At 44.1% G+C, this 11,889-nt stretch overlaps 1 protein-coding gene across 1 annotated transcript; it reads right to left on the reverse strand.

Moving 5' to 3' along the window:
- Positions 1–886: 886 nt before the first annotated feature.
- On the reverse strand, positions 887–8,114 carry Ms4a1 (membrane spanning 4-domains A1). The gene is made up of 6 exons (XM_005369662.2): positions 7,956–8,114; positions 7,395–7,514; positions 6,000–6,059; positions 4,300–4,536; positions 2,709–2,810; positions 887–1,105 (listed from the first exon to the last, which is right to left on the reverse strand). Exons 1-6 carry the CDS (start codon positions 8,112–8,114, stop codon positions 887–889), a joined length of 897 nt encoding a protein of 298 aa, XP_005369719.1.
- Positions 8,115–11,889: the final 3,775 nt, after the last annotated feature.

The following is an 11,889-nucleotide window of genomic DNA, read 5'->3' on the forward strand; positions in this document are numbered from 1 at the left end:
TCATACATCATCAGGATTTGAAGAGCTGGTCTGAGTCATGTCCTCACAACTATTAGGTGTGATGGGTCAGGATACATTGGCTTGCTGCCTATTTTCAGTTCAATTGTAAAATAGTGCTAGGGATTCTCTCATGGTCATGAGAGATCACATGAAAGTGTTCTGCAAACTGTTTTATCCACTGAACTGTAAGCACAGCTGTTGTCTATGGTGTGAGGTTTGGGTACCCGTTATGTCACACCATCCTTTCTTCTCTTGGCTAAAGGGTTCAAGGAGGTAAACAATGTGATCAGAAGCCCAGAAACAGGGGTTGGACAAAGTTAAGACACAGAGACTTGCTATGTGTAAGGTCTGCTGTTTGTACAGAGACAGGGTTAGTTACTGCCTTTCGCAGCTTTCCAAATGAGATCCAGAAGCTTGAGAAACATGCCACAGTGACCTTTCCCCTGAAAAAATTGTGCCTCATTCCCTTCCATCATTGCTTCTGTTTTCCCTAAGACAGCAATGCAGAAAGGACTCCACCAAAAATGTAGGTAGAGTCGGAGAGTTCAGAGGTGGATGGGACAGTTGTGTGTTCTTTCCCTCAGCTGCAGCTGCTGATGGAAAAGTGGAGAAAAAGAACTACCACTATGAAAATGCCCGTTCCAGAGAAAGGTGGATGAGGTGTCCTGCAGGATTTCTGCCCTCGTAAGACTCGCAAGCACGGGACAACGCAGTCTGCTACAATTGCTACATTCTCCAAATGGGAAGGAGAGCTAGATGTGGCTTCTCTATGCAAAGATAAGCTGTAGAAACGTGGAGACTAGACGTGGAAGACTGCAGGATGGGGGGGGGGTAACTATGTGTCTTGGAAGCTCTCTAAATGATGATGCTTATAGAGGAAAAACGTTTAAGGAGAGATCTCATTTTCCACTGGCAAGGATTCCTGTTCCTGGGGAGGTTCTGGAAAGTTCACTTCTGTTTCCTCTTCTTCTTCTTCTTGCACTGGGATGATTTCAATTTCTTCTTCATTCTTTAGTTGGGGAGATACTCCGCTTAGCTCAATGATTTCTTCTTTCACTTTAATCGTCTGTTCTTTTTTTTGTCCAGCTGCTAGCAGAACCACATTCTAGAACACAAACAAATGCCTTTTAACATTTACTCTTGACACGCCTTCTAACACTCTATGTATATTCAAATGCCAACTTATTCTCATGTTCTTTATTTAATTAGCCATATACTATGGATGCCTGGTATAGGAGGTTCTTCTGTTCTTGTGTTGCTTTCATTGATTAATGAATAAAACTGCTTTGGGCCTGATAGGGCAGAACTTAGGTAGGTGGGGAAAATAGAACTGAATGCTGGGAGGAAGAAAGCAGAGACAGAGAGAAGTCATGGATTCTCTGCTGGAGACGGACACCGGTTAGAATCTCCCGAAAGCCACTGCCACATGGCGATACATAGATTAATAGAAATGGGCTAAATCAAGATGTAAGAGTTGGCCAATAAGACGTTAGAGCTAATGGGCCAGGCAGTGTTTAAATTAATACAGTTTCTGTGTGATTATTTCGGGTGTAAGCTAGCTGGGCAGCCGGGACAGAAAGGGGCCCTGCTCCCTCCAACAGATTCCAGGATTGGCTACTTGGACATGCAAATTCTCATCAAATCGAGTCTGAGTTAATTGTTAAGGACTTCAGGCATTTTCCGTTTTTCCCAGAATAATCATACCACATGGAAAAATAACACCAAAATAGAGGAGTTGTATTCCAGAACTGATTTGCCATTAGTGATCATAATGATGGAAAGTTAGTCTCAGTCTGCTGTCTCTCCATCTGTATAATGAAGGAATCAGTGATGGGTTTGAAACTATAAGCTAAGTCTTACAGTCTGTAGTTTTGAGGAAGTTTGTAAGAGGATTGCTATTGGAACATTCATATTTCCCAGCTTTGGAGACTCTTTGAAATACATTGCTTTGGAAGTGAAATGAGGTGAAGAGGGTGGGGGAAGAGGAGAGCACTGCAAAATCCAAGAAGCAGCAACTTTATCGGCCTCCAGCCTTCAACCATCCCATATTACAGATTAAGTTGGGAGGGGCATGTAATCAAGGTATGCGTAAGAATGCCCCCCCTACCCCTGTAGCCTCAAAATTTTGAATACTTATTCTGTGATTGGTAGAACTGTGGGAATCATTAGGAAATATGGCCTTGTGGGAGGAGATGTGTCACTGGGGTTGGGCTTTGAGGTTTCAAAAGTCGGAGCCATTCCAGTTAGCTCTCTCTGCCTCATGCTTGTGGATCAGATGTGAGCTCTCAGCTACTGCTCCAGAGCCACGCCTGTCTGCTGGCTGCCATGCTCCTCCCCATGATGGTCATGGGCTCTAGCTAATCTTCAGGAACTATACGCTCCAAATAAATGCTCTCTCTTATCACTGCCATAGGACAGTAACCAAGACGGGGGGGGGGGAGTGGAGTCTGAAGTCAAGGACAAGGAAAGCTGGTGGCAGGCCCACTGAGCAGGTGTGAGTAACTGCAGGAGCTTCTTGACCATAGTCTCACTTACCCTTCAAAACATCTGCTGCCACTACTGGTCGTTTCTGTTGTCCGAAAACAGAATAAAACCATTTTATTCCAATGAAGTTCCTCGTTTCAAATTTTTGTCAGATTATTCTATGTAAACAGTTCTTTATAGATACTAATTTTCTAGAAAGATGTGGACAGGTAACTCCAACTTACAGGTTTGGATCTGGAGCACACTCTTTTCCAATCGTTTTCCACGACACCAGCTGTCACAAGTTTCTGGAAGAAGGCAAAGATCAGCATCACTGACAAAATGCCCTGGAAACCAACAGAACAGAGGCAAAGATGAGATGACGGCAGAAGGCGTGCTTGGTGCTCAGTGACGCTGACGGCAGATGGCGTGCTTGGTGCTCAGTGACGCTGACGCTTGACGCCTGATGCCGGGAACTTGGTGAGCGCCAATTCAGCTCAGTTCTTCAGGCGAGTAAGCTGAACTGCTGCGGGGAATGGCTGCTACCGAAGGCAGTGTTTTTTACAGCCCACGTGCCAAACCCAGCAAGAAAGTAAGGTGGGCTTAGGGAAATGAAGAATCAATTCTTTGTAAGAAAGTGTCCCACGTTAAATTCTGTCACCTTGGTCAGGTATGGTAGCTCATGCATAGGGTACTGGCCCAGCATACTTGAGGTCCTGCGTTCTAGTCCCACTGTGTAAACTAGGTATGGTGGCAGGTGCCTGCAATCTCAGCACAAGGGGAGGTGGAGGCAAGGAGATCAGAAGTTCAAGATCGTTCTTAACTACACAGTAATATGAAGGCCAGCCTGGATTACATGAGATCCTGGAAATTGGATCAGCTTTAGAGGATGTGATATCACACCAAGGAAACTCCACAACACTTGGGAAATGCATTGCCTTTCCCCTTTAAACTCTGCACTTCTTCCATATTTTTATTAATAATAATATTAATGTCACCAATGATATTAACAATGATGAACACATAAAGTGTGGTGACACGTGCCAGTAATCCCAGCATTCAGGAATAGGCAGCATTGTTGTGAATTTGAAGCTAGTCTGGGCTAAATAGTCAGCAGAAGACCAGCCAGGGCTACATAGCAATCCCATTTCTCAGAAGAAATAATAAATTCACAGTTAGCATCTTCTGTACCATGATTCCAAGTGCCTTGCTCATGCTAACTAGGTAGTTTCTCAAATCAACCCAAGGAGATACACAGTATCGCTCTTACTCTCCATGTTTTCCAGCTGGAGAAACAGAAGCAGTTTATGAGGAGGGTTTTTGCCCAAAGCCACATTCAGAAAAACAGCAGACACAGACTACCTGGACCCAGAGTTGATGTTCATAATTGATGCGGGAGTGTCATATATCAATCTGTTGATTTCATTGGTTAAGGAATAAAGAAACTGCCTAGGCCCCTTGATAGGCCAACCCTTAGGTGGGTGGAGTAAACAGAACAGAAGGCTGGGAGAAAGAAGCCGAGTCAGAGAGTCGCCATGGTTCTCGCATTCCAGGCAGAAGCAGGTTAAGATCATTCCTGGTAAGCCAGCCTGTGGGCTACACAGATTAATAGAAATGGGTTAGATCAATATGTAAGAGCTAGCCAATAAGAGGCTGGAACTAATGGGTCAAGCAGTGTTTAAAAGAATACAGTTTCCGTGTAATTATTTCGGGGCATAAGCTAAGCTAGCCATGCGGGAGGCAGGGTGCTGGGGACGCAGCCCCCGCCGCTCCTAATTCAACACATAATAAAACATAGCACAGTTCTTTTCCTGAGGAGCCCGCTTCCGTGCTTACCAGGAACACAGACTGCATGCTGTAGCAGTACCGCGTAGATGGGGAGTTCTTGTCGGAGGAGTTAGCCGGCTCACAGTTGTAGATATCAACGTACAGGTTGGGAGCTTTGCTAAGATTCAGGCGCTCCATTTTTAAAAAATGAGAAACTGTGATGTTCAGTATGTCCATGATTGAAAGAATTATCCCAGAAGTGGCAGCAAAGAGGCTCAGAGAGTTCATTATCACTTTTGCTTTGACCTGGAACAGAGGCAGGTTTGTTAATTCAATTTCATTTCTGTTCAGAAACCCTAAAGCTGGGTGTGGGGTTCCAGCTGCCATCGGCACACCTGAATCTGGTTCTGTTCTCCCTATAGCTTTTAGCCTCTCTATCACTGTGAGGCACATCTTTTAGCCTCCTTCTCCCTTCTTTTCCAGTCTTATCATCTTATTCAATCACCATCCACCCAATATAGAATCCATAATTCCAGCGGTCCCTTCCCCTCATGTTGTATCCCTGAACTTCTTTCATTGTCCCCATCTCCCCAGATGTGCAGTAAGACTTAATGAGCATCCAGATTATTATCACTTTGCATAGTGAGGCAGTGGGCAGAGGGATAAGAAGAATTTTATATCATGACTAAAGATGGTTGATGCAGATATAGATAGAACCTTCTAGGTTTGTACCATCCAGTAAAAAATATGCATCAGCCATAATAATGCTCCACTCCCTACTGACCATGTCACCCCCAGTCATCTGTCTCCCCCCAATACCATCAGGGCAGATGTCTCTTGATACGCAGGCCAGAGGACGTGATTGTGACTGCTCTGTCCTGCATGGGTGATCAAAGCTTGACATATCCCATGCCAAGTACCACGATGGTATAGCATTATTGATGGCTGTTTCAGGAAACACATATTTCATTCTTAGCTACATGACCTATTAATGGCAATTTGGTAGTTTTGGTTGGATTTGATATTTGTAAACACTTTGTCTTTTCCCCTAAATTGAAATTTTCAGACTGTGTATAGAGAAGAGGCATCCCAAACCTCTGAGATCCTTACCAGCTCACAGTGACTTAGGTTAGCAAGTGAAGGTATTGTCAGAGAGTTTTCTGGAGACAAATTTGGTAGTGTGATCTGGTCCCCCATCTAGGTTTAGGAATTCTGTATGTTACTTGTTTTTAAGATGCTATAAACAAATCCTTAAGGATGAGAACACACTGTAGGCCTTACAGATTCCACCATCCTGTCACACACAACACCCCATTTATCTTTATCTTGATCCCCTATGTCAGCACTAGTCCCTCCATTCATGGGGTGAAAAGTCAGGGGTACCCCTGTATTCACTTACTCAGGGTTCTGACTTAGCTAGAACCTGACTCAAGCATATGGATCAGAACATTTTCCTAAATAGTGGGGGTGAGAAATGACTTTCTTTCAGAATATGTCAGGTCTATCATCTCTACAGGGGACCCAGCATGGAAAGACTGTAAGTGCTGTCTTCTGAGCTCTGCCTTGGATTCTCTTGCTATGGATAGACTTAAGGCAGATTCCAGTTGTAGTTTTTATGAAGAAAGATGCATCATAACTAGAATGAAATAGGATCCTTTGCTCCTAGAGAATCTATGATCGCTAAGCTCTTCAAGGGTCCCCAGGACTTGTTTTCAATTGAGAAAGTAGCCATTGTGTCTGGTGTGTGGGAAAGCCATGCGATTACTTGCCAAGCTCTTTCGGGAGGTTTGTTCCGCTGCTGCTGCCAGGAGTGATCCCGAAGTAATATACTGCAAAGAAAGTGGTGGGTAAGGAGGGGGAAGGGGAGAGGGAGGAAAAGGGAGCAGAGGGGGAGAGGCAGAAAAGGGTCACTGTTTTCCACTGATGATTTATTGGGAAGGAACCACCTACATTTTCAGTATCATTCATTAAACTATGTATCAAATTTTATCCCATTAAGTTATTTCTAGGTAGCTGTTTTTCTTTGTTATTCAGGGTCACATATCCACTCTGTGCTGTTCAACCTCAGGGGACAATAAGAGAGACAGAATTCAAACTTCTGTGTCAATGAGAACCCTTTGGGCCCATATCATCAAATAGAAACATAAGAAATCACCCTCAGTAACATGACTTATTCCTTAATTTGACTTAGTCACTAGTTTTAAAACACAGTTAGGACTGGTGTCTGGGAGCCATAGGTAGGAGAGAATGTCAGTGTGAATTAAAACACTTACTCTCCTCCTTAAAATAAAAAAGTAAATTTTATTTATTATATGTGTATGGGAACTGTGAATTGAACCTCAGGTCCTCTGGAAAAGCAGCCATTGTTCTTAACCACTGAGCCATCTCTCCAGCCCATCTCTCTAGTTGTAATAAGTGAAAATGTTCTTTTGGGGTCATCATGATTTAACAGCTTTAACATAGTGCATAAGGCCATACTTATCTTGAGTATATACATTTCACCAAAACGCTGGCCACTATAGGAAGTAATGGTGATTATTTCTCAACTTCCTTTCCTAAGGTTCAAGTGCAGAAAGGTCTTACAGCCCATCTACCTCCATTCTGAAAGCTTCACTTCTGGACTCACCCTTAGAGGGACACAGTCATGAAAAGTGTCCTGGCAGAATAAACACTACGTAGCCTCATGGCAGACACAAAATTATAAGTTTGGGAAACATGTACATTAAGTAGCCCAGAAGAGTGTTGCTGTATTTAGACATACAGAGGGGTTATTTGGGATGGGAAAAATTTCATCAGGTTCCATAGTAACTAACAAGTTGTAGTGAGATGCAGGTGATTAGGATGTTCCCATATCTCCCCTCCTTCCCAAACACAAGTATCTGGTGTCTCCCACCCTACAGGAGTTAGTTGTGGAGAGACCCTGCTCTGTGCAGTCTTCCTTCCTGGGAACAACTGGCAGAGCTCCATTCTGTGAATCCACATGAAGCGTGGCCATGCTCAACCACGCGAGCCACGTGGTGTAGTCTGTCTTCTTCTCACTTGGCTATGTCAACCCCATAACCTTCTTCCTGCCCATCTTCTTTAACATAGAAACAATCTAGATATTCGTGGACTTTCCCCCTCTTTTAACATCTTACAAAGGATTGCTGTTGATCCTAACTTACCATAATGCCTCCCCAGAGAGGGTACCATACACTCAGACAGATGGGCGCAAAGACCCCCGTGGGGATCATCAGCAGTCCCCCCAAGGAAATATGGAAGAGGCCATTCATGATCTGGACAGCCTGGGGAGAGAAGAAAAGCACCGGTGGTGAACTGAGCCCATCACTGGTGGAGGTCAAAGGCAAGATGAGAAGCCTGAGACTGGCTTAGAGACCGTGCAAAGGTACCAAGTGGAGCAGTAACACTGCCAAAAATTTTGCCTCCTCATTCTCTCCCACCACACAGGGCTTTTCCAAGGAACAGATGTGTCTGGAATTTGAACAATGAACCAGAATGGAAGACCCTTAACTTCCAAGCCAAGAGATGCTATAAGATTATCCTGCAGTGGTCTAGGGAGTAACTCCCTTTGTACCCTCTGGCTCAGCCCATTGTGTGAGATATAAAGAACACACACACTTAGATCTGCCTGTGCAAGGTAGGCTGAATTTCATACATAGTCAGAAGCATTAGCATCTATAAGCCAGAGCATCTCCAGGGCGTGGAATGGAAGAGAATAGCCTTACCCCCAAAGCCTTGGATTCTCTCATGAAGAACCTTTGTGTTGGGCCCACCAGTGAAGAGGGCCTCCTGAGGTTCGCCGTTTGAGAAGGCTGCATGGCAAGGGGGCCTTTGGCAGACTGTATCGGGAAGGTTCCACTCACTGAGTTTCTGGGTGTTGTCATTCTCTTCTCAAACTTCTGAAAATAAAACAGTCAGGTGAGGTCAATGTCAGAGTCTTGGGCAATCTTATCTTCTGTCACCACCTAAGACTTCTCTTAGTGTTCTCTTGATGGTGCCACTGAGGCGTGCCATCTTCCTAGTAGCTTCAGGTGTGAGGTAAGGTCTAGCCCTATGCTCTAGGAAAGGATCTGGAGGGTCTATCTCAGGTAAGGCCATACGGGCCCAGGAGTCTGAGCTAGCATGCCTGGTAATTATGTCTGGACACATATTAATGTCCCCAAACCACTATGCAGTCAGTCACTCTACCAATGAGCTATACTCCCATAACAAGTATGAATTTATGTTCATATGGATTTTTGTCTGTGCTGGTGCTTGGGCCAAGGCCTTGTGAACGTTAGGAAAATATCACTGAACTTCATCCCTGATCTGTGTGTTTGTCCATCTGGTCCCTCCTTTGGTGTTCTTCTTATGATTTCTGCAAAATATGTTTTTATTGACTTGTTTATCTATTTGTCTCTGAACAGCACAGTGGCCCACAGGTGTCATGCCTGATTATGGGTAAGGACTGTCCTTACAGTGAGGAAGGGATGGTTCTAGGCCTCTCTCTCCCTCCAACTCTGACTGAGCAGGTCACATCAAGAATGCTCTGTCGTCACACGTAAGATCACAGCCCCTGAGTCAGACTGTCTGCTCTGAAACATTAATTCTAATTACTCTGAGCTACTGGACAAGTTCTCTGGGTCTCAGGTTATTCAGCTTTAGACTGGAAGTGGTAATGATTCTTGTCTCACAGCTTCTCTGAGATAGATGGTGACACTTTATGTTCGTGTGACTTTTTTCACCCAGGCTTAAACATTGGCTATCCTCAGAGGCCTTGTCTGAACCTTCAGCCTATCACGCATGCTTTACATATTCTCTCTACCTCAATACATCTTGCTCTGTTCACCACATTCCAAGTATTACTATGGCAAATTACTCATTTATTGCAGTCTTCTCTCTACAGACATAAATGACGTTGTTGCCTCTTGACCAGCAGCTAACATAATGTTCATGTTAAAGCTTCTCAGTAAGCATTGAAGGAATGATAGATTTATGCAAAGCATGCGCATCTTAACAAATATTAGTTGCCTTGTTGTAATTCTTTTCATATCCTTCTGAGCTGTAGTTTCCACTTTATCCATCTGTAAAGTGAGAACAGTACCCTTCTCATAGAATTCTGAAGAATGCGTGCGTATATGTGCCTAGGGGAAGAGGGTGGTGAGTGTCATCTGTTAGTGCTCACAGTTGTTTCTGAGGCGATGAGGTGCTGAACCACATTCTCCCCAGCTCTGACAGGCTAAGGCCATCCAGCCTTCTTCACATGCTGTTTGCTGGGAGCATTCATCCATTGGTTACTATTGGATGTCAACCACATGTATGAATTCCCTTGATATTTTCCTGTGCCCTGGATCTCCTTCTCTAGGACCACACCTCTGGCTCATCTTTATTGATTGTAAGCTGTGGAACAGGCTTTTGGAATTAAGACTACCGGGCTCCTGAGACTTACGCTAATGTCTTGGAGATCTGGGGAGTTAATCTCTTAAACTTCTGCCAGTTTTATAATTACAAGGAAATCTCATCTGGGACATCTCTTCTGAGCCCAGTAGAGGCAACAAGGGATGAATCGTTGCCTCTGCTTTCCAGAGGAGAGGACAAGGCCGACAAGTTATGTATGATTACTAATGATCTACAGTAAAGCCTTCAACTTGTCAACTGCAGTGTCCATGACTCACTGCTTTGACTCCTGTGGGGGACAGTTCGGTTTCTCTTCCTTTCTCTTCAAAATATGCACACTCTACACGACCTAAAGTGATACAGAACATGAGCTGTCTGCAGCATGGGCTTTAGGGAAGAGTTTCTCACTTAATTTCCCTCCTGTTCTAAATTACCAGATGTCACTTGGCCCCAGGGGAATCTGCTTCATGCCACAAACCATCTCAGGAGACCGCCAACCAAAATAAAAATTATTTACTTACCAAGGAATTTTCAAATGAGTTCTGGTCTAGAACTAGAAAAATCTCAGAAACCAGTTTGCTCTCATCACAAATAAGGATCCTGTCCCTGGATGTGGGGCATGCTTTTGAAAGACCTTATACGTAGTTGGGGAGCCACTGATACCGATGCTTATTCTGTGAACCCCAGGCTACACTGTATGACTGTAGCTGTTTAATTGAGCGTGTACTGTGTCCCCACGGATACTAGCTGTGCTTTCCCCAGCTTTTTTTTTTTTATACCTCTCTCTTTTAGTAAGCATTGCATTTCCTTTTAGTGGGTGCATAGAGGTCCCCGTAATTTTTCCCAGTATCTTTTGGCAACTATGAAATGAACTAAAGTTCACTTAAACTCCATTCTAGTGATGACTAATTTTAGTGATGGCGACTTAAAGTACAAGATCATTAATTATTCGGGGCGATGAAAATGACTGGACTAGCACTGTAATTCCTCTGTAGTTACCAGAGGCTCCTTAAGTCTTGGTTCTGTATTGTTGCTGATATAAACCTTTTATTTAGGCAGAGTCTAGTGGGGCTGTCTGTATGGGCTATTGGCAATAATAATATGGGGAGAAGAACATTTTGTCTTTCTGTTAGAATAGTATCTTTCTAATAACTATATTTCTCCAAAGTGTTGAATAAATATTACCACAAAATACTATTTTATAAGCAAATATGACTGACATACCATTTTATGCTAATTATCCACCTCCCCCTTCTCACACACGGGGGCGCTGTAGATGGTGCAAGAAAATTACATCCAGTGGAAACACGTGAAATTCGCGCTGGTCCATGTACTCCACAAATGTAGATTTCTCCACCTTTGCCTTATCATTAAAATAAATTATACAGAATGGCTTCAGTGGACTCCAGCTCGCAGAAAAGATTGTCTGAGAGATTAGCAGAGGTTACTGACCACATTGGTCAAAATGTGACGATACAGGGTTTTATTTTCACAAATGCGAAAAATGCTGGCACTGAAATCACGACTTGATTTGCTCACACGCCGTCCCATTTTATCCCCCACTGCAACTTCCACAGCCCTTTTGACTTCCAGAGCCACCACTTTCTCATTCCCCTGAATATATCACAGCTTCTTCTATGGTTTTGGTTTGAATAATAAGTTTTAGGTCCAATAACTCCATCATCTGCTGAGATGCCTGAAGCCCCCAACCTCAACTTCCTCCTTCCATTCAGAACAGCTTTTCACTGACTCTTCCTCCCTCCGGCACCTACGGCTGCAGGCGAAGCTTCTCAACCCTCTCAGCCCAGTCCCTCCCACCAGGTGCTGCTCTTTCCAGAAATCCCTCTTCCTGGGACCCATTCTCGCTCTTTTGTGGTATCACGCACATCTATGACCTCTGTAAAATAAGATGTGCTACGATTGATAAGGGAATAAATACTCCGGGAATAATTATTATTCCTGGCCCTTATCCACACAAAATGTGCTACCTTGTTCCCTAGTCCCTGACCTCCCATCTAACAGTCTCGCAAGGTTCCCCATTACCACCCCATTTCCCCTTTCTTCACTTCAGCTTGTCAGATTTTGCTGTCTGCCACTTCCCCAACTTCCTCCTCGCTCACATTTTTTCAACAAGTTTCTGCCGCTCAACCGAAACTTCTCTGTAAAAGGCCTTCTCTGGGCACAGTGCCTTGGGTCACTTTATTTTGCCAACTGTTCAGACTTAAGAGGTTTAAACGAGGGGGCTTGTGAGATGGCTCAGGTCATACGTCACAAGCGTGAGGA

The sequence above is a fragment of the Microtus ochrogaster genome, unplaced genomic scaffold (genome assembly GCF_000317375.1).
Source record: "Microtus ochrogaster isolate Prairie Vole_2 unplaced genomic scaffold, MicOch1.0 UNK56, whole genome shotgun sequence".
NCBI classification, from domain to species: domain Eukaryota; kingdom Metazoa; phylum Chordata; class Mammalia; order Rodentia; family Cricetidae; genus Microtus; species Microtus ochrogaster.

Coding starts and splice junctions, on each gene's coding strand:
- Ms4a1 (XM_005369662.2), bottom strand. CDS start 8,114: ATGACAACACCCAGAAACTCAGTGAGTGGAACCTTCCCGATACAGTCT. Junction 2,811..4,299: donor GCATGCAGTCTGTGTTCCTG/GTAAGCACGGAA, acceptor GTTGGTTTCCAG/GGCATTTTGTCAGTGATGCT. Junction 1,106..2,708: donor TGTGCTCCAGATCCAAACCT/GTAAGTTGGAGT, acceptor TTTGTGTTCTAG/AATGTGGTTCTGCTAGCAGC.